The 25,551-nt window shown below is 40.4% G+C and overlaps 3 protein-coding genes and 2 non-coding genes across 6 annotated transcripts; 2 read left to right on the forward strand and 3 right to left on the reverse strand.

The window, feature by feature from the left end:
• Window positions 1-188: 188 nt before the first annotated feature.
• On the reverse strand, window positions 189-3,597 carry nifk (nucleolar protein interacting with the FHA domain of MKI67). The gene is made up of 6 exons (XM_036545765.1): window positions 3,385-3,597; window positions 2,764-2,892; window positions 2,187-2,295; window positions 1,882-2,093; window positions 1,670-1,732; window positions 189-635 (listed from the first exon to the last, which is right to left on the reverse strand). The coding sequence occupies exons 1-6, from the start codon at window positions 3,499-3,501 to the stop codon at window positions 495-497; spliced, it is 771 nt and encodes a 256-aa protein (XP_036401658.1). The 5' UTR covers window positions 3,502-3,597; the 3' UTR covers window positions 189-494.
• Window positions 731-857, reverse strand: LOC118789600. Its single transcript, XR_005005462.1, has one exon. It is a non-coding gene; the product is annotated as a small nucleolar RNA ACA64 (small nucleolar RNA).
• Window positions 2,393-2,518, reverse strand: LOC118789601. Its single transcript, XR_005005463.1, has one exon. It is a non-coding gene; the product is annotated as a small nucleolar RNA ACA64 (small nucleolar RNA).
• A 554-nt stretch (window positions 3,598-4,151) lies between the features above and the next one.
• LOC118789300 (high affinity cGMP-specific 3',5'-cyclic phosphodiesterase 9A) lies at window positions 4,152-16,904 on the forward strand. The gene is made up of 14 exons (XM_036545644.1): window positions 4,152-4,265; window positions 8,305-8,466; window positions 8,771-8,822; window positions 8,913-9,015; window positions 9,685-9,827; window positions 10,420-10,479; window positions 11,755-11,932; window positions 12,684-12,806; window positions 13,403-13,495; window positions 14,050-14,117; window positions 14,463-14,565; window positions 15,171-15,275; window positions 15,892-16,038; window positions 16,683-16,904. Exons 1-14 carry the CDS (start codon window positions 4,178-4,180, stop codon window positions 16,902-16,904), a joined length of 1,647 nt encoding a protein of 548 aa, XP_036401537.1. The 5' UTR covers window positions 4,152-4,177.
• A 2,064-nt stretch (window positions 16,905-18,968) lies between these two features.
• Window positions 18,969-24,254, forward strand: tsn (translin). Of its 2 annotated transcripts, XM_036545650.1 has the most exons (6): window positions 18,969-19,174; window positions 19,495-19,588; window positions 19,778-19,874; window positions 21,432-21,547; window positions 21,684-21,763; window positions 22,203-24,254. In XM_036545650.1, the coding sequence occupies exons 1-6, from the start codon at window positions 19,109-19,111 to the stop codon at window positions 22,431-22,433; spliced, it is 684 nt and encodes a 227-aa protein (XP_036401543.1). In that variant the 5' UTR covers window positions 18,969-19,108; the 3' UTR covers window positions 22,434-24,254. The 2 variants fall into 2 exon arrangements, with proteins under 2 accessions (XP_036401543.1, XP_036401544.1); XM_036545651.1 differs by lacking the exon at window positions 21,684-21,763 and having other exon boundaries at window positions 22,203-22,438.
• Window positions 24,255-25,551: the final 1,297 nt, after the last annotated feature.

Consider the following 25,551-nt stretch of genomic DNA (forward strand, 5'->3'; position numbering starts at 1 on the left):
TACAGGTTTCCATGCGTACACATGAATTACTCGATATTTACATTCCCTCTTGATAAGAGAATAATGCAGATAGCAGGTAACATTTTTCAAACATCCCAAATTAGATACAGACAAAACAATGACATTATTGTAAATATACTACAATCCAGATTTACTTAATACACAAGTCACTTGTCAGGTACATTTTGTAAATCCACAAATAACTCTGCACAGAATTCAGAGTCATTTCACGTCCTCCTAATAGGGAGATGCAGGGACCCATGCATCACAATTCCCAACCATGAAAGGGGGCCACCAACAGTTTTTTTCTCCAGTTGATGATCAAAATAACTGCACTCGCTGCCCCTCGAATAAAACCACATTACACAATGCCTACTCACATCATTTAGGTCTATTAACATCATTTAAAGGCATTTTATATGGTACAATAGAGGGCAAGTGAGCACTGTTTGCACTGTCCTTTGACATCAGTCCTGAAGTTCACTCATGTCCTCTTATGTTTTCTTATTTTTGCGTTTAGGCTTCTTCGGTGCAGGGGTGGCTTTGATGACAATCTCATTGTCATCGTCGTCGTCGTCAATTTTCATCGACTTCCTCTTCTCCAGCACAGACGGTGTACAGACAGGCGTAACATCCTTTCAGCAAAATACATTTTCTTTGTCAAAACAGTTGAACAAGATCTAATTATTTCACAGAAACATTCTGAACATTCAAATGAGCTTCCTTGGGTAACTGTAGGTACATGGGTTTCATTGCACTACTACAAAAGCATGCAATAAGCTTAATGTACCGCAATCCTGTAGGCACAGTTATCTTACCCTAGACAACTGACATATCTGGGGTAATTTTCAGACTGTGCCATCAAGTATTTCCTTCTGTAACTTGGCAGGTGGATACATTGCAATTTCCTGAGTATACTATTGAAGTGAACATCAGTGGAGTCTCACAGAGAACCTGTCAGCTCATTTATCTTTCAAAATGAGGCTATGCAAGTTCAAAATCAAACCATACTGTTCAACATTAAGGAGGATCATTAATATTCCAATTCATCATACAGGCTATCCTTCATTCTACACAACACATATACATGTCACCACTGAAACTCAGAAACACATCCACTTTAAAACTTGCTAGAAATGACAGAATATGATATAAAAAGCTATTCATACTTCTGCCTCATAAAGGCTCCTTGTTGGAGGTGTCTTAACTACCATAAAATCCATTCAATTAATTCACCTGTGTCACGATATTTTTGCTAGAAAAAGCAATTAGAGCCAACTTAAAATCAGAGTTTGGGATCATGGTTTACAACATTTTAAAAGCTTTATTGACTGTAATTATGAGATACAAACCTGTTAAAAACCTATACAAGGAAGCATCCAGACATCACCAAGACCCTCCATGTAGCACTACTGACTTGTACATTCATCACTGCTTGCTTATAATCCTTTTTGTTAGAAGGATCCATTATTCTACTTAATAAACACTTAGACACACTAAGACACATGTGAAGATGGGTGCCTTTAGAGGACAACAGAACAGCATTACGTTACTTCTGTATAACCATGTACTACCGTTCAAAAAGCATTCATCTGCTTCTAATGTGTTCTAATTCCGCACAAAATGGAGCATAAAAACTATGAATACATGTAGGAGGCATGTTACTTACTTGACTGCAGATCGACGCATCAGCTTCATCTTTTGGAATTTTCTTTTTTTGCACTTGGGCAGCCTTTGGATGTAAAGATTAGAGTTTAGAAATTACTGAAAAGATTCTTACAGTGTTATCCACTTTATGACACACTATAGGGTAACCAAGTTCAAACATCGCTCTTCAAGTGTTCAGAAAAATGTGTTTCTGAGCTCACAGGACAGACTTACAAATCCTGGGAAGTCATAGTCGATTCCCTTCTCTGCCAGCTTCTTGCGCAGCTTGGCCTCTTTGTGTAGCAGTCTGCCTGTCATACGCTTCACCTCTTCTGGTGTGCGTTTCTTGTTGTAGCGCCTGACCGCCGGGAAAGATGGCTTCCGGAATTCTGTCCGAGACCCCTCAAAAATCCGAGGGTGGACCTTTTCAGGGGGGACCACATGACCTATGCAAATAAGAACAACAAAAAGTCAAATTCTGCTTCCATACACCATTAACTACAGCATCAGAACTGTCACTCTGCAATTTCCATACTCACATTTTATTAGTCTTTCCCCCATGAGGTAGTTATTCATGGTCTCTGCAACAATCTTGGCCACCTCATCACAGTCAAATTCCACAAATGCATAGCCTTTGCTTCCACCAGTCTGAAAGGAACAGCACCTAAGTTACTTCACTACAATGGATTCAACTTTACATGGAGCTTTCCCACAGCTGAACACCTGAAGTGGATCTACCTGGGTCAACTGTGGGTGCATGGGTTTCATTGCACTGCTATAAAGCAGACAATAAGCTTTATACACCACTTTCCTGTAGGCACAGTTATCTTACCCTGGACAACCGACACATCAGGGGTAATTTTCAGACTGCGCCACCAAAAAATTAATTTCACACTTCAGAATATAGTAACATTTTCATCACATTTGCAGCATTGTTATATAAACACCATTACAGTGTGTGCAATTACACACATTATATAAATATGGTGCCAACATTTACATATTACATACTGTATATATTGACCACAAAACTAACTACTCATAAACTACATAATCAGTGACATTACATTCTTTGTCGAACGAGGTACCGTTAGCAGTACGAGCACTTTCATTCACCTTTTTGCTCCGGGACAGTCTTAACCTCCGGACCTTTCCAAACTGCTGAAAGTATTCTCGGAGTTGGGGCTCGAAAAGTCCATTAGGAAGATGGCCAACGTAAATTACTCCAGGGGTCAACGATTCACCCTAAGGAACAGAAAAACAGTCGGTGAAACCCAATTATTCTTCACTACAACTATTATTCGCATCCAGTTATGTTAATAATTTATGATGTGCGGTAACGACAGTACACCAGTTAGCTAGTTAACTAAGCTTGCGAGCAGGCTAGCTAATGTAGATCTACCCAGCATTTTACCTCTTGCCTGCTTCATTTAAACGAACTATTGCATTAACACGTTTGACAATGTTTCCATACAAACTGATGCTAAAGGGACTAACACATGTGTAAGCCAAGAGTACCTTACCTCGGTTTAACATTAGCTAGCCTTAGCCAAATCACATTCACTTGCTGTCGACTTTCAAGATTCCTATTAGCTAACAACTGCACGGTTGGAAGACTGGGTATGATTTTTTTTCTATACCTACATTAACTTTAGCTAATATATACATCTATGACAATTCGGTATCTGACATTTGGTTTATGGAAAGAGCCGTCGCATGGCTTTCACTGAAACTTACTTTTTTGGGGCGCTTTTTCACCTCTTGTACCTTCTTCTTGAATTCAGCCTCCTCGCTCGGGTTCAACGCAAGAAGGTTTTTGGCCGGTTTGGCTGCGGCCGATTTACCTTCGGTCATTGCGGAAATACTGATCAAAACAACGTTTAAATATTAAATCTATACTAATATTTCAGCAGGCTGTCTAGACCTCGCACGGACCACGTTGTTTCGTTCCCATGCAGTGAATAACCAACGATAGGAACCACCTCTCGTATCTACTTTTAAATATCTGTCTTTTTCATATGGCGCCACCTCTTGTGGAGGAGGGGTAGAACAGCCAGTCTTCGCAGGCAGTAGTTGGCTGCATGAAGATGACTATTTTAGTTTTCAACTTTCTGCTGTGACGGGTCTTATCACGTCGTATTTCTGTGACTCTAAGGGGAATTATAAATGAAAACATGGTTCTCAGAAATTTATGACATATTACATTGTTATCTACAAGGTAGCAATTGGTGTAAATGTGGTACAAGGGAGCTGGAATCACTGTGCTAATTTACCGCTTTAACCAGATGAGATAAATTATTTATATTTATGTTTACTACAGAAACCTAGTCAGCCACTGAGAGCTACTTAATTAGCAATAGAGAGGGCATTAGCAAGGAGAGAGAGAGAGAGAGAGCGAGAGAGAGAAAGAGAGAGAGAGAGAGAAGGGGGCGGGGAAGCTGCCTTTTTAGGGGACGTTTTGGAGCAGTGAATTTACTTCGTTACTAACCGGAAGATTACGAAGGACCACCGCGTATTTATCGTAATCAGAATGGCATCAAAGATAATTTACTTCACAGTGAATGGGAGACCCGAACAAGCAGAGTTTCAGATTGACTCCCCAGCTCAAGATGTCAAAGGTAAGTGTACCACAGTTGGGTATGATCATATAGTTATGTTATTAGTGTAGTATCAAATTATCTTACATAGCAAATCTATTCGTCTGTTAGTCACCATATTTATGAAACCGCATGAGATAAAGCAAAATTGTAGATTACAGGCTATTTGTCTTGGCCATAAAAGGATGTTAAGAGTAAGGTGAGTCCGACATCATCCTGCAACACAGCAATAAACACATTCTGCACAAGAGAGCATATTTCAAAGATAACTAAAATGAAGTGAGATGTGTTGATTTAGACGGGTCAGCGGAGAGAATGAATTGAATTGAATAATCCGTGATTCAGGGCACTTGGGACTCCTGTTTCAAAGCAGTGTAATTCAGAGACAAATGTGCATAACCGTGGGTATTTTACGTTCACAGTCATATCTGTCATATAGCAGAGGCTCTTATCCAGAGTGACTTACAGGATGTGAGTACTTATATATATGTATGTATAACTTGTTATACATAAATACTATCAATTTAATATTGGTTATGTACAGTGACCAGTAAAATCCTTTGTCAAAATTATGGAAGAATATGGCTCTATTTCAGTGTATTCGAGAGCCTACCTCCTGTTGAATAATATGTGTGGTTCATTTTCAACTGAAACATTGTGTATTTGGTTCATAGTTTTGACTAAAGACACTACATGAAAATTAAAACTATGAACTCTGCAATTAATCTAACTGTAATACAAGCATATTCTCTTTCATTCACATTCTATGTGAATGAGAAGTTTTTACATAGAAGTTGCTCCATGGTTGTCTTCTGTCTGTGTACACCTACAGTACTCTGTAGTAACTGTATTTACCCAAAAGTTAAGCAAAGTTAAACATGTCTCCCAGTATGTCCTGTTGTATCTGTGTGTTTTATATGCTATATGCCGGTGTTACTTGACACGCAGAACAACACTACAATAAATTTAATAATAACATTAAATTAATGTAGTTTATTAGAATTAATTTAATTATGGTATTCCATTCATGTATCTTGTCTGTGAAACGTATGTTAGGATTATGGTGCTGTATGTATTGTGTGTCATGTTACGCTCTGTGAAGATAAAATCTGTTGGCATTTACACAGGCTTTTGATGTGTCTGGAGCTTTCAGAAAAGAGGAGGGAGTGTATCTTCAACTTGTTGTTCAGACGTTCGTCTTGTTTGAGACAGATGGAATTGACAGCCTGCTCTTTAACTGAAGGACGTTGCCTCTCAGCTGACATATGGTGTCCTCAGTATTTGTCCTTTAAACTTTTCCGTTGATAGAAGCATAGAGCTCAGTGGAGCCCATTCTGTTTTAATATGAGACGTCAAATTGTTGCAGCAATCCACTTCACCTCAGAGATGAGAACTGTGCCAAGGTCTACAGTACATCAGACAGCCAGGTGAACTGATGTAGCACTGTACAGATCGTGAAGAGATCTCTGTCGCTAGGAAATGAGTCTCGCAGCTCTTTCTGGACCCTGTGAATCAGGATCCTTAATGGACAGCTATGGATGTTGTTAGAAAAAGAATTGTGAGGTTACTTAATAGTTTTCATTTAGCATGTATATTTAATCCGATCTTGAAATTTGTTGAGTTTTCTTCAAGATATCAGTAAATCTTTGAGAATAAATCCTAGAGAAAGCATTTAGATGAATGAACCAAGTCAGCGTTCACTAAACAGCTCTTACATGACAGAATGACAATATAAATGCTCAGTATATCCATTCAAACATTTTCCCTGGGGTTTATTTTATTATAGGACAATCCTGAATGCTCTTTAATGTATATATTATTAAGCTGCCTTTTGTGAGTCGAACCAGGGACAACCTCTTTGCCTTACATGGATTTGCTTTTAATTGATGCAAACCATGGTTCATGTACACTTATGCTAAATGCATTTACATTACAAGTAAGCATTGACTAATATACACTTCTCCATTACAATAACAGAACCATAATGCAGTTCACTTATTTCATTTAACTAATGTCTTTGGACATCTGCAGTATCAGGACTGTGTCTCCCTTAACAGGAAGGGTGTTCTTCCTCCCCTGTTATCTAACTAGTGGCCAAAAGAGTGTTTTGATTTCCTAGCGCTGTGGCTAAAAAAGGAACAGTTGCTCGGGATGACTGGGCTAGCAAAGTGTATTGAACTGCTGGTTGGTAAATATCCATGTCCAATCAATAGATATAAACCCAGTTCAAAGGTGTCCTGGTTATTGTTCTGCATGTTTTAGAGGTTGGTGATGTTTTAAATTTTATACAGTAAATATGAAGACAGCTTTGAAGTGACACTGCTTTTATGTCTGTGTACAAACCAAGCATGGAATCATGATATTGATCCAAATACTGTGTCTGAGTTGCACTGGGAATCTTATACAATTGACTGTGATTGTCAAGAAATACCAATGTTGTGAGATTGAGGTGTTCCATGGATTAATATTATTCATCTGTGCTTGGTTCCCTGTAAAACACCTTTTGGGGAGCCATCTGAACCCTATGTCAATACTGTTAATATATTATATGTAAAATATAAACTAAAGTGTGCTCTTTCTAAACACAACAAAGTGTTTTCACACAGGAAACCAAAACTCTGCACGGACTGAATTTATATTTAACTAGAATAACTTAGCATGAGCAGCTGTGAAGAAAGACTCATTTTATATTCACTAAATCATTCCTCATCTGTGTCTGACTCAAGAGTGGAAATATGAAACAGTATGTGGTTCGAATGACTGAAAAACACAGGCTTCAAGCAGAGATTTGTTGCCCATGCTTAATTATACCTTTCTTTTCTCCTCAACCGAAGCTGAAAATATTAATTTAGGGTGACCGCAAGGTCACAATTTAGTTTTTCATTTCAGCCCTGCCTCTGTGTCAGAGCCCTTTCATTACATTACACTATTGGCATATAGCAGACACTGTTATGCAGGGCACTTATACAGATCACAGTTTTTTACATGTTACCCATTTATACAGCTGGATATTTATGGAAGGAATTGTGGGTTAAGTACTTTGCTCAAGGGTACAACAGCAGTGTCCCAGTGGGGAATCAAACCGGCAACCTTTCAGTTACAAGTCCTCCCCATCACCTCTATGCTACATTGCGACCTTTCCCGGACATTTTGTTTTCCCCTGGGGTAAGCTTAGACAGAATTACTGGCTCCCAACTTGAAAGTGTGCCTATTGCATTCAGGAGTGCTAGTTTGCTGCTGTCACGGTAGAGGATAACAAAGGAGCCACCCATGCCATCCTTATACTAGAGGCCACATTCACCAAGACCATTGTATAAAACCAATCATTGACATAATTCTAACTAGGTCCAAACTAATGACAGATTTTCTCATTATGTTTCGTGTTGTTTGATGTTTGTGCCTTTTTAATGTTTCTGTCTGTACACAGCAGTCTTGACAGGTCAGCATAGGAAATACTGGAAATCTTGACAAATATACAGTCAATATTCTGGATATTAAATCACTTGTACTTCAGAAACAGAACCTGCAACCATCACTAGGTCACAGGTCTTTGAGTTTAATGCAGACTATGCATTAAGTAAATTGCAAGCAACCATGGAATGGATACTGTTAGCAGATGTTCAGATAAAAATCAGTATCATTTGTCACAAACATACATTGCATGAACCCAAAGGTCTGGCAGACCTAGCCGGCACCGACAAGCCTGTGCAGGTGTAGCTCAGAGGATGTCAGAGTGACCACTCAAGCATTGTCCTAAATGTCATCTGAACATGACAAATTTATGAATTCAAGGACGTGGCGCCTACTGCACGCAAGGGCCAATGCAGCAGCGTTTTTTTTTCAACCCTTTTTAAATCAGCAGCACTTTTGAGGGGCATTTCACAGACTGTAATTACCCCTGCTTGAAGGAGTGAGTCACGTTTGTAATGCGAATAGTTTTGTGGAACATCTCCTGTTGTGAGGAAGAGGCCATATCCAGTGTGGATCTGCATGTTCCTGTATGCAGAGTATCATCTGTCTGTTTGTGTGTGTGTGTGTGTGTGTGTGTGTACATTTTCAGACCTGTTCCGGGCAGCGGCAGAGGCTGGACCCCATGACATCCTGAAGCTGTACAACACCAAGGGCAACATCATCAACATCTCCCCCCAGCTGGAGTCAAACAGCCCCCACGCCTGCTACAAGCTGGAGGTGGTGGCCGCAGACTGCAACAGGGAGCCGTTCGGTAATGAGGAAGGATCACATATCACTCAGCAGCAAAGATAACATCGCAGCAACCGTTCCAGTCATTGTAGAAATGTATCTGAAACCTGAACACGTGCTGTAAAACGATGAAAACTGTAACGCTCACTTTACTATGCAACCTGACAGCATCATAGTCAAAAACAACTACTTGTAGTCAATAAATTGTAGCCGGTACAGTGCTCAAGTGAACAAAGCGTACATTTAATTATTAATTATACTGTCTACATCATGCAGAGACAGTTTCTGTGAAATAGACAGGTTTTTCATACTGTGTTGCTTTACAGGTGCAGAGCTTGCAGTTGCTTTAGGATTTGATCTTTCCTCCATGGAGAAAAGGTGAGGTTGTCCCTTTACAGAGACACACAAATATATACATAAGCATAGACACACATATATACGTGCTCCTTCTATTTCTCACCACGTCAGGTTACAGAGCCTGGAGAGGAAGATATTAATTGAGGCAGGAGAAACTCCTTCTGTTGTGTATGAGATGAAGAACCAGGTGGAGTTGTTCCGTGAGAAACTGGAGGTACGATGGCGACCAGTCTTGTCTTCACATCTTACAGGTGATGCTACTAATTTCTGCTGCTGGTCTCTGGTGCATTAGACTATTTCAGAACCAGCAACTACACTCTCAATAGCTAACTTTTGAACTTGTGTTGCTTAGTGTGGTCCATCCTTCTATTGGAGATCTCCAAGGGAAAAAAAGTCTCTGCTGTTATTGGTATTGGTCTCTCCTCTCCAGATAAACCCAATGCTCAACTGCTGTGATAGGGATGATGTGCTGATGTGTCTCTCAGATAGGATGTTACCCTATAGCATGTATACTGCATTCTGTAGCCCTTATTACAAATATTAGGGGTGTGTCCCGGTAGAATATCCTACACATATTTCTCAAACCAGTCATTTAGTGCTCAGCTAAACCTGGTTACATTGGATCTTTTATCCCACCCCTGCCATTTCTCACTGCAAATTAGAAATGATTCTATAGAAAATCTATGAGTAAATCTATAAATAGATATATAAATAAGGAATTCCACACTACAGCCACTTTGTCAATGACTGACTGTAGACTGGATCTATAGTGCCACCCAAAACAGATCTACAGTAGGAACAGATATCCAAAAACTGTGTTGTGATCAGTCAGTGTTGGGCATCATATATGGAATTGACCAACCCAACACTCTTGCCCCAACAGAGTGTTGAACATCTGAGCTGGCTGGGTCTCTTCAAGGAGCTATCAGACGGGACACACAAACCATCCCCTTTCTACCACAAGAGGGCGCTGCGCAAGACTCGGGAGGAGTGCGAGCATGTGCGAGAAAAGTTTCTTCAGATGAGGCGAGTACACTTGTACAGGATAATTAGGCAACTGTACCCTATCATTTGTAGACATTGTGACAAACACTGGTCGGTTTTCTCAAGGAAGTTTATAGCAGCACGGAGCAGGAAGTCTAAACCTTTGTTCACAGAACTCCTACTTCGCAGGTACAGTCAGCAACCAGTTTACAGGTTAACAATGACATTGCCGATATTTAAAGTACATGCAGGTTATGTTAATTCAGATAAAATGTACTTTAATTAGAAATATCCTGCGCTATAAAAAGGGGTTCAGTTATCACGATGAGTCTGACTATGAGTTATGTTGTCACACATGACACCACAAGGTTGGGAAAATTTTACTTGTTAAGTAAGATGTCCATATATTCACCATCACCAGCAGTTTTGTTGAATTGCTAAATGTAAATTTAAACAGTAGTACATAGTAGTATACTAAATTTAAACTGTAATGTATCCATGCAGGAAAGGGATTTTGTTGGCACCACAGTCACTCTAGTGGTACATTTACATTACATTTGCCAAATGAATAAAAGTAAATGTAATGTAAATGTACCACTAAAGTAACTGTTGTGTATTTTTTTTTCTGCTGCAGTTCCCTGGAAGTGACCGAGGAGGTGAGACAGTATCTCAAAACTCCCACCTTTGACAACTGGTGAGTCAGAGTCCGCCCTAGCCTCACCACACCTACAGCACGGTCTCCTTGACAACAGAACACCACATGGCCATGATATGATGTCCATCTCCCTCAATGCACACTCCAAAACATCAGATCACGGGCTATTGGCATCCCAAAATTCCAAGTATCTGTGTTTTCAGACCTCTGTAGGACAAGGTTAATTTTATGGCATAGGAAATCTCAGGGAATGAGATGGTTTGTGATTAGTGCTGATCCCGTTGTAATAGACAACGTTCTTCTTGATCAACATGCGAGTCTTTAGGGGTTATTAGAACAGTTACAAACAGAGAGCGATGTGAGAGGTGTTTTCATTTCGGGAGACCATCTTTAGTTGGAGGTCTGGGGTGAGATATGTAAACACCTGCACCCGCTGTATCAATGTGAAAATCTGGCAGAGCACAACACCTTTGACGTCCTTTAGGAGAAACAAGGGTAATGAATTCCTTTCATCTGACGGTGGTGCTCATATCAATATGAATGGGCTCAGCTAGGTTGACTGTGGATCGGCAATAAAAAGGAACGCCTCTGAATGGAGTGCATTAAACATCACACACTGGGAGTGCATTAGCATCTGGAGGTGCCCAGCGCTTACCGGTTTGGTTATTCCACTGGTCCTTTCATTTTAACATGCAGCTGAATAAAAAAAATGAAAAACTGAGCTGAATGATGAGAGAGCTCCCATTATCAAACTCACTGTATGTTTTTTTAACCAATTTGTTATACAATTCTTCTTCAGTAAAGCAAAAAAAAAAATCCTGGACAGCTGCTCACAAAGACTACAGTGAGGTAATGAAAAGAGGGACCATTATGCTGGTGTTTTTGGGTGGCCATTCTTTCATATATACATTACATTATTGTCATTTAGCAGATGCTCTTATCCAAAGCGACTTACATAGGTTATAGTTTTTTTTTTTTACACATTATCCATGTATACAGCTGGATATTTACTGAGACAATTGTGGGTTAAGTACCTTGCTGAGGGGTACAACAGCAGTGCCCCAGTGGGGAACTGAACAGCAACCTTTCAGGTACAAGCCCTCTTCCTTACCACTATGCTACACTGCCACCCCATCCATATCTTGTCGTGTCATATCATGTCATCCATATCTTGTGTGAGTGGTATTTAAGCAGTCATGTTTCATCCACATAAAATAACCATAACCCTGCTCAAGCGCAGAACTTTCAAGGTGACCGTTGTGGACGTTGTGGCAGCGCTGTGAGTGAATGTGAGTGTTTCCTTGTGTTTGGCAGGCAGTGGGAGGATGCTGAGATCATGGTGCTGCTGCAGGTGATGTACACAGACCTGGACTTCATTCCCACCTTCAACATTGAGCTGGAGGTCCTGCAGCAGTTCCTGTACGAGGTCTACCGTCACTACAACAACATCCCCTTCCACAACTTCAAGCACTGCTTCTGCGTCACCCAGATGGTGAGGGAGGGGGCGGGGCGTCTGACATCCTAATCATGGCATCACCTGATTGGGCAAGGACATCCAGGTCACACCATGTCTGGCTTGAGATGACTGCCACTCGAATCAATCGTAAAACCAGAACTTTAGTATGCCAACTAATTACTACTTACAGACTCAGTGCAATCAGCTGATCTACACTTTGGTGAACCAGTACAAATCTGTACTTTTGGTTTTCCCTCAAAGCTGTTATTGGTTGGTTGAGTGTTATTAATTAGGCCCAAAGATAGACTGCAGTATAACTGCAATCATTTTGATATGGCAATAAGAAAAGCCAATAATAAATATAATGCTACATTTAAGGTCGTAGGTCAAAATAGTTGTCTTTTTGTTTTTTCTATGGTCTAACGCTCAGTCTTTCAAAGACATTATAAATAATTGATTTATCAAGTTTATTTCAAAGTTGCATTATAGCCTTCTTCATTGAGGAAACATTAGGACCTGCTGTGGCATTACAGTCTAATACATGCTCTCTCAGACAATGTGTAAATCTTAATGTTGTGTAGCAAAGTAATGAGGTGTACAATTAATCTAGGTTTTAATCTGATTTACCACCTGCATGGACAACCTTGACCTACAGCAAGTGTACACAAAATTGTGTTTATGGTGTGTATGATCTGTGTTGTAGGTCTGCCTGCTGTAGCGTATGTGTGAGTATCTGCATGTGTGTGAAAGAGAGATGAGAACAGTAGTGCCTTCCTCTTCTCGCCAGATGTATGGGCTCATATGGCTGACTGACCTGAGGAGTAAAATGGACAGCATCGACCTCCTGACCATGCTGACCTCAGCGGTGTGTCATGACCTAGACCACACCGGTTACAACAATGCATACCAGGTGAGCAGGGACGTCTCTGGTGTTAATCGCCGCAAGCCACACCCACCTCCATGGCTATGGGATTCAAACTGTTACTGAGCATACCTGGACCAACAAGCTTCTGGGATTGTCAAAGCCTGCACATTTTCTTGTAACAGTGCAATTCCTCATAAACCTTGTTTGGTATCAATTTTTCCCGACAGATGAAACCCAGATAAAAGTATGAATTTTCATAATGTTGCAGCAACACTGTAAAAATTTTAGTAGTGAAGCCACTTTGAGAGCTTTTTAAGTTGTGATTAATATTGATGACCTTTATGCTGAGGCAGCACAAGAAGGAAGTAATGTCCACAGATGGGCAACAGTCAGTGACTGACCATAGGAGTATGATGATTAAAGCAGCATGCTTGTTATCTAAGGTCCAATCCTAGATCAGTCTTAGTTTTTTCCTACATGATACTCATGGTTAGGACTGAAGCTGGGTTAGCTGGGTTCCTTGATTTCTGCTTAGGGGCTGATTGTATCCTACAGTACGTAATTCTGGAGCTTCACTCCTTCCCCTCGTTTGCATAGTGATAATGTCAGTGATGTCATCAGGCTCTTGTCCTGTCTTTCAGATCAATGCACGTACTGAGCTTGCTCTCCGGTACAATGACATATCTCCCCTGGAGAACCACCACTGTGCCGTGGCCTTTGAGATCCTGGAGAAGGTACAGCCACTGGCCATCAGCATGGATTTACACAGTTTAGCTGGCTTGAAATTATCCATATAGCACTAAGTAATGTTTTAGTCATGTAATGTATTGTAATACCAGAGTAATCTTGTAGGAATGGCATGTACTAACTGCATGGGACTTGCAAATAATCTCATTTTAGTCAACCTGTCACATTCTCACGCTATGAAAGAGAAACATTATGAAAAAGTTCACTGAATTGTGTGACTACTGGAGGATAACTCCTAAGTGTTAGTATATTGCTTGCAGTAGGGTTGGATACTGGACATAAACATCAGAGATGGAGCTGCCTTTTCTTAGTCTGGTTACTTCATTCATTTCTTCAGTGACAAGCTGAACATTGCCGTTATAATACATGACCTTTATCGCAGACCATGAATTAATAGTATACATTTGAATTGCCTTGGGTGATAGTTAGTGAATGCTCCAGTACTTCATGGACCATTGTCTGAAGACCATTATAACACTAAATTAGAGGTTGGAATCACCACAGCTGCATTGTAACTGGGTTGTTTGTATTGTTTCCCCAGACAGAGAGCAATATTTTTAGAAACCTGACGACTGAGCAGTATAAAAGGATTAGAGAAGGCATGATCAAGTAAGATGCATTTTTTTATGTTCTTCCCCTGAATGTGATCTCCAAAGCGGCTCTATTTTCTCACTTGAGGCCTGTCTTTTCAGTCTCTTTACCTTATCCTGCTACTATAATGATTAGAACAGCAATTGAAATTGGCTGCAAGAGATAAGAAAAAAAGTATACAAGTAAATGCCATGATATAATATACCTTTTCAGCAAAGTAGGCTACAGGAATACATGTAGCAATACCTTTTCATCAGTTGCCCAATATCAAACCTTTGGTGGTATTGAAGGTAAGGCAAAACCTGTTAATCTGGCTGAATGAAAGGGGCCCAGCACTTAATAGACTGCACCAATTTATTTCAGGTGCATCCTTGCCACTGACATGACGAGGCACAACGAGATCCTGAACAAATTCAAGTCCATCCTGCCTGTGTTCGACTTCAACAACAAGGACCACAAGGACGTGGTACGCGCTGTAGGGCAGAGAGGAGTTATTACCGGATGAGACTGAATGATAATGTTAGTCAGCTCGATGATGAGTCGAGCTGACTAATGTTATCAGACATTGAGGGAACCTGATCATATTGCTGCTTGAGGCTCTGTTCACAAATCCATTTACAGATAATCTGTCTGAGTTTTTTAACTGCCCAAAAAAGGTGTGCTAAAAATATATTATGCAGACTTTCCTAGAATTGTTCCAGAAATCAAATTCGGCAGAGATCCAATGATTTTGTTCCAGCTCAGGATTTTGGCTGAGCCATAGATAGGATGGCAATTTGAGTCCCCTGTTGCTCCGCACGTTCAGTGAAAGAGCAGTGTTAATCCCTTTGGACTGTGGATCTCCAGAAGCAGGAGCAGATAGCACTGGTTTAGTCTTTTGGTATGGAATCATTGCGAGAACCTCCTGTTATAGCCCAGAGGCTCAAGGTGAAGGCACGAGGAGGTCTCTGTTTGTTTGAGGTGAGAGTCCGGCTTTGAAATGACAGGCGCAGGAGCTGCTCTGCTTGCTGGCGGCTGAGGCTGAGAGACGATTGGATTAAAGCAGGCTGGCGCGCTCTCTGTCCCCTGCAGCTGATGATGATCATGATCAAAGTGAGCGACATCTCCAATGAGGCGAGGCCCATGGATGTGGCGGAGCCCTGGCTGGACTGCCTGCTGCAGGAGTTCTTCAATCAGGTGACACGGGGAAGCCACGCCCACAGGAAACAAGGAACAGTCATGTGACCAGGAGGAGCGTGCAGGTTCTGTGCTGCGGGAGAGAAAGGGAGCCCAATAGCATAATCAGTAATTAAATCAGGACCACCGTGTCCAAGCCCTGAAATCAAGACAGGTCAGATCACGTTTATTTAATCCATCTAACTGAAAACAATGTGAATATACTGTACATTCTAAATCACATAGATTTTTCATGCTCCAATGTGAAATCACAGCAAATGTTTCAAATTTCAAATGTAATGATAACTAATGATAATTAAAGCATCAAATAAACAGCTGAATATTGACAATAAGCATAAGGGTGAGAAGTCATTGTTCAAAAAATATTCCAGGGTGCTCCTTTTTAGAAAAGAATTAGATTTCATCAATATTGCTTTTCCTAATAAAAATACAGTAAGTACTGGAAAAAAGCCACTTATGTATCTGAAACCCATTTGTATAGGTGGATTGGAGCAGTAGCAGTGTTCTGTCTGGTTGTCATATCCAGTGACCACATGTTTTGAGTGCAGTGCTGTAACAGCTGACTCTCACACCCCCATCCCCGTGACTCAACGTGATAGTTCCACTCTGATTCCAGAGTGACATGGAGAAGCTGGAGGGCCTACCTGTGACTCCATTCATGGACAGGGACAAGGTGACCAAGCCGTCCTCCCAGACTGGCTTCATTCGCTTTGTCCTCTTTCCCCTCTTCATCGAGCTGGCCAACCTTTTCCCCTGTCTGGAGGTGAGCAAGCCCAACCCATTCCCTGTATCCCCCAGAACCTTCAACAGCACAAATGCTCAGATCCTACTGAAAGATTAGAGAAACCGGAAATTGCATCAAGGTCCGGTCACAGCTGTATCAAAACTAATCCCTGCATATGAATAGTATTCAAGAGTATTCATAGTAACAAGAGTATTTGGAAACATGCCTAGAAATGACCTTGTTTATGCATTGATGTTATTCTCACTGGTTCTGGGGACTTTCAAATTATATGAGTGCCATAATCTTTCAGTGATTTGTATGGGATATCCTTTAAAACAATATGTTAAATTCATTAAAGGCATCATCTTTGAAAGTACAGGCCAAAGGCTATATTTTAATCTTGTATTGGAAAAATAGATTACCAGAATACACAATGCTCAAACATGTTCTTTTAAGATTAGACTGAATTCACATGAATAACCCTTGAAAAACAAAATTTAGACTGGGCCATAGGGCAGAATTTTCCTAATGTCTGAAGAACACTATTGATAATGACAACAGGCCTAGCAATGCACTCCAAACCGCATTGAAAAAGCCAGTCCCTTTTGCGCTTCCACTCAACCTGTCAAGGGCTATTCATGCAACTTGTTTAGACTCCCCTCTGTGGTCCCCCGGTTTCCTAGCAACACATCATCGACCCGGTACGCAAGGCCCTAGACTACTACACTGAGATGGAGAAAGCCCTGGACAAAGAGAAGCAGAACCGTGCCCAAAGCGACAAGGCAGGCAAGTCAAAAGAGACGGGAGCTGACTTGCCAAGGGAGCCTGACGTCCCGTCAGAACAGCCATCAGCCAATCAGAACCTCTCGAAACCTGGGGGAGCCTTGAAACCGATTGCACTGTAACACCCTGCCTCGTTGCATGGCCCGGAAGCAAAACGTGGGATGGAATCTGCCAATCAGCACCAAATCAAATGTTAGGATGGTGGATAGCCCAGAAGAGTTTTAGAATTGTAAAAAGCTAGATGTAGTAAGGAATGAAGTAGAATTTCATACTTCCAGGTTTTACATTTTATATATGTATTGCGTTTTTAAAGAGAGAGCCAATCTCTTCAGCTCATACTTAATTTTATAGACAATTATGATTTTATGACCTTCCAAATGAACTGCAAAAAATTCATTAGAGCTCGTCAGCTGACCTCTTTACTTAAGTTGTAGTCCTGTCAACATGTGTTTTGTGGCATTTAAAATTTTATTTTGTGTTTGTTCATTGATGAATTGATGTATAACACATCAAAAGGTCTATGTATGAGTAAGTACAAGTACTTACTTTAACTAAGGTATTAAACATATATGAAATAAATATAGAAACAAGCAGTTACCTACTTAATAACAAACAGCTACACCACCCAAGTGACTTTCCTTTGACTGAGGGGGCTAATTTTAGTCTGCATTTTGATCAGCTGTTGGAAACTGATGTTAATGTGCCAGGGGAGGGCAGTCTTCTCTCTGGATCAGGCAGAAAACCAATGCCACAGTGACGTTACAGGGACACTGTACTGTAGGAGATGCCATAAATTTTGTTCTTTTAAATTTATCCAGTTTATAATCCACTAGATTAATTGACTAAATAATTCCTTCCTTTTTTACCTAAGATCATGTGTGGTGAGCATTGTGGTGTAACACATTGACAGTGGTTGAGGTGAATTACACACACACACACACTAGGGGACCTTGAAAGGCACTATATAAATGCAATCCATAACCATTAAACCAAAAGGAAATATAAAAATAGCTCAGTCATTTAGCTCAATTGTTACTGTAAAAATGTTTTGGTATAATATTTTGCTTTTTGGTGTTTTGTTTGTTAATTTTTTTTTACAAGTTACTCTTTCATTAGGAAGATATCTGTTGTGATATTTTAGAATATTTGTACATGTTTCATGTGTTTGAGACAAATAAAATATCTATGTAGTTATCTCACTGGCATTCAAGCTCATAGTATCCACTTTGGAGAGGATTCATTTACTATCAGCAGCAAAAAGGTTTTGTTTAATTGTGAATGTGCCTACCATCTAACGGGCGAACTTCAGTCGGCAATTTCAAAAACTTTTCCACATCTTTACTTGCTTTTGGTTATTTGGTGCTGTGTGGACATTGCTTCAAACGTTGACAATATTCTTTTCTATGTTGTTATTTTTTAATTGTTGTTGTGTAATCTATATATGTATTTAGTGACAAAACTGTATCAACTAGCAACTGAGACCGCAGTGTCCTTACATTATACATAGCTTTGTCCAATAAGTATTGTTAAGACATCTAGTGGACATAGATGACATGCATTCTTTTTCTTTCAGTTATAGTATTATAAATGTAAAGTGTGATACAATTACATCGTGATTTTTCCTTTGTTGTTTATTTGTAGTCGTATAACGCAATGTTTTGTCCCTTTAATTGTCTAATAATGTTTTTCAAGCTATCAAACATTTTTATCGCAAAGAATTGTATCCGTTTCATTCAGCATATAAAATTCCACTGGACTTGTGCACATATGGAAACTGCACTGTAAATATTCTGCGACAATCTGATTGTAAAGGATGCTATACCAAATAAAAGCCGATTGAACGATATCCACTTCTGTCGAGCAAATCCAGGCATGTAACGGTGGTCATTATTGTCTTCAGGCGAATGGCGCAGTGTGCACAATCGTTAACGTACGCCATCTGGCGGAGAAAATTAACATTAGCTCAGTACACTGTGCATTCTTTTTGCACGTCAGGATATACTCAACGGCAATCAATTCAATAAAATCTTCCAGCAGACTCAACGTAAACACAGCACACATTATCTATGCTTCCACGGTGCAAACAAACATTGGTAACGTTTCCATTAAGTTTACAAACATAAAGCGCTTCAGAGTACTTAGCTATGACATCAATTTGAAGCGACACGCCGAGCAAGGACCCGAACTGGAGCACGTTGACAGATCTTTGTTAGCTAGCTAGCAAGCTAATGAACTGGCGTGTCTTTTTAGTTCTCTTCATGCACAGCGCTTCGGATCAGTTTTCTTGTGACCTGTTATCCCAGCTACCTGCAACAGCGCCGTAAATATGTCAGTCACGGAAATGTTCAGCAACATTCAGGGTTTCTTGAGTGCCGATCAAGATGTCAGAGAGGTAAATCGCTTGCCAATAGAGATTTAGCTGGCTTGTTGGCCAGCTCGTTAGCTGCTTAAGCTAGCAAAATTTTAGCAGTCTGTTTTAAGGAGGGAAAGATCAAACGAACAATACAAAGCGCTCCATTAATAACGCAAAAGGTGAAATAAAAACGATCATTTAGATTACGTTGACATGACCTTAATCGCGTTTAACAGACAATTATGTTAGCTAGTTTTAAAAGTGTAATTTAGCTGTTAGCTAGTTGTTTGACTTTTTAACTTGGGGAGGTGAATGTAGTAAACTAGTAAGTTCAGCATGCAATGCCATTTTTGTTCCAGGACATAAGGAAAGTCGTCCAAGTGTTGGAGCAGACCGCAAGAGAGATTTTGACTGTGCTGCAAAGTGTTCACCAACCGTCAGGCTTCAAAGACAGTAAATACTTTAATAATGACAGTAACGTTAACTCTAAGTCACGTGTATTGATTGTGTTGTCTTGTTTTGATCTCAAGTCTAATCGTATCTTAAACATCGCATGCATGGATTCTCATGTGCATAATTCAGCGCCGTTTCCTGCAATGAAGTTGGCTAGCTAACTTGATTTCATTTTCTCCCTTATGCAAGTTCCTAGCAAATGCCTCAGAGCACGGGAATTGTTTTGTACGGTAAGAAATCAGATTGGAGACCTGAAGACCAAGTTCCCAGCTGATCAGTACTACAGGTCAGTAAATTTAGATAACGTTGTCACTCTTACAGTCTGTAATTATACAGTATCAATCAGTATTCACTGTATCCATCTGGAGGCTATGTATTCCTTTCAGTCTGATAATTTACCCGCGATCCACCCACCTGTCATGAAAACTACAGGTGACGAAGTAAGGGCAAGACGTACGTAACGTTTTGACAGCGCTTTTCTTGACATATTCTGTGAAGCCTTTCTTGTCCACACTGCTTAAAGTTATTTGGGATTCACTTTTTGTGTTACTAGAATCGAGTAATTATCACCGTTTATTATGTGTTGTCATAGGTGCCACGATAGAAATGGAGCATGGTGTTATCCGTTCCTTAGTTTGATTTGGGCTTTGCTGTCCATTTTCACCCAGAAGGTGTTTGCCAAGTGTAATTTTTGATCACATCTCGGTCATTGGTGCATGTATTCAATTTCGTATTAACTTGTAGACATAAACGATTTACCTTTCCACAGTACGAGTATTCAGATACAGCATGTTGAAATTTTCCATGTATGGTTGAAAGCTGTAAAAACTTATGAATATTTATGGGGCTTTTGTATGCTTGAACGCTCCTCAGCGCACTGCCTGTAGAGCGCTGACTACGTGTTCGAGTTGAATGCGCATACGATGCCGTAACAGTCGGCAAAACAGTGGCGGCTCTGTCTTGCGCTCGACCTCAGTCAAGACAGTCTCGGGCGATCGTGTTACCGCCCGCAGCGGTCAGAACAGTTCTGCGGCGTTTCCAGCTAGGCGCTTTTGGAAAGAAAATTGAGCAAGTACTGAGTGGCATTTAACCCTAAAAAGGGTGAAAGTCAAGAACATACATATGATAGTGTAACACCGTTGAAAAGGTGACAATTAAATACAGTTTTCATATGCACACTTTAGCAATGACATTTTTATCCACTTTATTGATTACCTTCTTAGTTGTAGTTTAATAGTAGCTGTAGTTGTGTCATTTTTTATTCAGGGACGCCAGCAACCTTTTTCACGGGTACATGAATAGAAAAATCTTGAATAAATATCATTTTTAGACACTAATGCCACACAAACAGTGAAAAGTTATTTTTCTCACCAGAAAGTATTAATAGTAAAATGTCTGTTATTTGTCATCCCTCATGTAACCAGTTGTTGCTGCACTGGACTGGACTGCCATGTTCTATTTTAAACATCCTATCATATTTCTAAGATGACTGATTTTGTGAAAATTGACTGAAAGGTTTTTACTGTGACCGGTAGATCAGTTCTGCAGTGTTTCATCAGGATCGGTGTTGAACTGGCTGAGAGAATGAAAGTCAGGTTCACTCTACCACGTAGCAAGTAATTTTGTGCAATTCTGTTGTTATTGTCTTAATGAAAAATTAGTAAGACAAGGAAGTAAAGCATACTGCTATAGTTGTAGCTATGATGCCTTCAAGTCTTCTTCTCCAGGACAAGTATTTATTACTCTGGTAAAGCTGAGCCATGACCTTACATTTTTTCAACCTGTTAGCTAGCAATGTAAAAAGTAGACAGGCCAGTTTCAAACTGTTACTGATTTCTCCCAGGTTTCACGAACACTGGAGGTTCGTTCTGCAGCGTGTGACATTTCTGGCAGCATTCGTAGTCTACCTGGAGAGCGAGACTTTAGTTACACGAGAGGAAGTGGCTCAGATACTTGGCAGTAAGTATGTGCTCTGTATTGGCGAGACCTCTCAACAAAGCAGTTCATATCCACCTCTCAAGGTGGCAGTATGTACATGTGTGTGAGATTTACAGTCATTTTTGGCTCACCGTTCCTTACCCTGTGTGCCCTGCAGTTGAAGTGGACAGAGAAAGAGGCTTTCACCTGGATATAGAGGATTACCTGGCTGGTGTTCTGATCATGGCCAGTGAGCTGGTAAGGATCAACACATCTCTTCCTTGTTCTTAACTTTTTACATCAGTGTATGTGCTGTATAGATGTTATTAGTGTCTGCAGTTGTGTTATTGTGTTATTAAGGGACACCAGCGACCTTGGCATGGGTACATGAATGTAAAAATGGTTAAATAGACATCAGTGTTAGACACTAATGCCACACACAGCAAAAAGCATTTCTTTCCTCACTAAAAAGTATTTTTTTTTTAAAAAATGTTATTTATCAGATGTGATTGCGTGTCATTCCTTTGTGTAACCCATTGTGACACTGATGGATTTTTTTTATATCAGTGTATGTGCTGCATTGATGTAGACTACCACAGACATGGGTTGTGTTATAGTTGCAAAATGTTGTGCAGATATACAGAGGTGCTATATGCAGTTAATGTCATGGCCTTCCTTCCGCCTCCCCCTCTCCCAGTCCAGGCTGGCGGTGAACAGCGTGACGGCGGGCGACTACGGCCGGCCCTTGCGTATCTCCACCTTCATCAACGAGCTGGACTCGGGCTTCCGCCTGCTCAACCTCAAGAACGACCCGCTCCGCAAGCGCTACGACGGACTCAAGTATGATGTCAAGAAGATCGAGGAGGTGGTCTATGACCTGTCCATCCGAGGTCTCGCCAAGGAGCCGGAGATCGGCGGGGACAAGTAGAAGCTAGTGCTGCCCTTTTTGGCCTGGACACTTTCACCAGGCTGGGACAGTTGAGACTGACCTGCTGCCTGGGCAGACGTGCCTGTGTAAAGACCACCGGGGGAGCGTACTGTCTGTCTGCTGTGTGGGAGGACTGTGGAGGCCCATAGTGTGAGGGCTAGCTGAAGCTCCTTTTTCATGCCGTTGCCAGACCGTGTGAAGTGTTCACCTGTATTCTTCTTCAACACCCCTTCACATGTTTTTTTGTTGTTGTTGTAGCTGGATTTAGTGAGTTTTGTATTAGCTGTCAGAGCTGTGAAACATCTGTGTATACCCATACTGTAAGGAGTTGACCTTATGCTATATAGTTTTCACATGTTTGGGCCCTTCTCACGCTTGTTTGAGTATTCATGCTGACCTGTTTGGTTCTATTTGGTTCTCTTAAGGTAATGTCAGCAACAGTGGAACTGTATGCAGTATAAGACACTTTTCTGAATGTCTTCAGAGAATGACAACTAAGTTGTCCTTTGTCCTGTGGTTAGATGTGTGTGGTTATATGAGATGAATGGTTACCAAATTTGTCAATGATTCATGCAGTCATGAAAACAGACATGTCTCGTGCAATGGTATTTGCCAAAGCCAACCTGTAACATTTTGGAATGTTTTGTGAGGACTGATTTAAACAATTGTTGATTTCTGAACAAATGGCAATGATACTTAAACTTGCAACAGGGTTGTGTGAAGTATTAGTTGCTTGGTCTTTCAAGCAAAGACAGCTGTCTTTTTTTCTGTGCTACTTCTTCTAAACTGCTCGTCATTTTCCCTCTTCTTCACAATGCGGTGTTTAGTATACCACTATATGACACGAGACATCAGTAATTATCATGCAGTGTAAAGGGGTTTTCCTGAATACAAACAAGGAAAATAAGCAACTGTCCTTCCCTTTCTTCTGAAAGATAACACTATTGTTATTTTTTATCTGAGCGCTGTAAACTATTGCTTAAGTGAGAACCCATGTTACGTGTTTGTGTTAACCTGCTGTTCCATGTCAGGTGACTGCCCTGCATTTTGATGACTGAATGTTTTACTCATTCTCATTACCTCACAAAAATTGGTCTGTTGACCATTAAGAGTAAAGAGAGCTCCAAAGAAAGAACATACCTCTTACAACAGACAGCAGGAGACAATCCAAGGTCATGGGTTTCATTGTTTCTTTAGTTATTTTTCAGTCTTAAGTTTCTTGTAAAGGACCTGCCATGTGTCCTGTTTTTTTTTTTCAGTTAGTATTCAGGTTTACAGAGCTGCTGTTCACTCAGTATGGCTAGTGCAGAGCTGGAATGGTATCAATATAGACTCACTTTCTGTCTGTTTCTCACAAGCTAAACCATTCCATACAGAACTGTGTGAGGACAACAATGTTTGAGCCATCTGAGAAATACTGTTGATTTTATTTCCTTGGAAAACTGTTCTGTGCCTGTCTGTATTTCATCAGTTTTTCATCTGCTTATCACAGAATTGTAATGGACAACTGGGTATGTATCTTTGCAGTGCTTCAAAATGGTTCTATTTCAATGAAGCACATAAAAAAACTCACTATGCTGAGAAGCTGTTTCCCTCATACAAAACAATTGGCTCTTTTTTTTTCAGTCCTTATGCAAAGTACAGAAACAAAGGGCTTTAGACGTGACAATTGTTTTGGGTACCGTAACCATCAAAAGACATAAAATAATGTTCTTCAGTGCATCTTTTTTACCTTTGCTGTCAGCAATAAGATAATGTGTACTTTTGTTCTGGACTAGTTTATTACATTTTGTGTGAATGGAAGTGTTAAATAAAGAGATTGTGAACCCACTCAGTCACTGAAATTTCCCAAAATCCAACATCACCGCAGCTGCAGGTTCACCTGACAAATTTAGCTTAGGTGAATTGTGGATATTATAGCAAATCATTTTAAATGAGTTTTTTTTACAATCTGCATGAGAGTACATACCACAGGACATGGTATGTGAAATATGGAAATACTGCTCCATTTCATGAAAATCACTATGGGAGAAATCTGAGATTGCTGTGCTATGTGACCTTCCCCAAGGGCAACATTCGGAGCTAGACCAATCAAGAGAGAGGATTCAGAAATGGCAGAATCGGAGGGACAATGGGCATGAAGGCTCAGACAAGATTAATTTTTTTACATTTGTAATTTTTATACATAATTCACAATATCTTACACAAAGGAAATATTAAATTAGGTATTTTACATACGGAACAGAAAATGACAGCTTGGTGGTTTAAATCTGAAAAGTCATTTCAGATAACGTGTTACCATACACATTCCCACATTTAGTCAGTTTGAAAGAGTAATAAGGAAGCTGAGAGATTTCTGACAGTGCTATCTAAGTCTGTTGGATGGTGTTACACACAGCAACAAATAGGCCATAATCCAATAAGATAACCCACTCTGAAAAAAATGACACAGTGATTTCTTTGACTCAAGTAGGCCGTGTTTTCATGTGCTTGATTTGGAGCAAATATCGAACATGAACATGGAGTAAACACATGACAGTAGTGCTTGACTTGGTCCTTAAATATTGCCTGACCTACTAGCGCTACCTGGAAATAACTATTGTCATAGCACCGTTGGTTAATAAAGAAAGAGGACAGCAACAGAATAAAGCTTGAACAAAAGACAAGGTTGCTGGGAAATATGTCCTAAAATCAGTGCCAAAGATATAAGTTGGTATCCTTGCTTTAAAGTGCTTTAAACAAAAACGAAATTCAACAAACCCCAAAATATCTAGGTTCTTGAGAGAAGAGATCAAACACTATTTCAGCAGCCTGACAGACATTGTTATACATTTCCTGTTAATCTGTTTTAAACTACCCACCTGGTATTTCACTCAAAGGAGAGCCATGTGGCCATGACTTGATGTTGGTGTGACAGATCTAGTGAGAAGGACAGATGGGTCTGTCTGTTCTCTGGGGAAAAATGAAAACCCCCCCAAGGCACTCACAGTGGCAGAGGAAGATGTGGACGCGGAGAGCCTTTCCTCCTTCATCGCCACATAGCTCACCATCCACTGAGGCTATTCCGGGATACTTCTCCATTCTAAACCTCCTACCCCCCTAGAAAACCAGGCCTGAT

Source organism: Megalops cyprinoides, chromosome 14, assembly GCF_013368585.1.
Source record: "Megalops cyprinoides isolate fMegCyp1 chromosome 14, fMegCyp1.pri, whole genome shotgun sequence".
NCBI lineage: Eukaryota > Metazoa > Chordata > Actinopteri > Elopiformes > Megalopidae > Megalops > Megalops cyprinoides.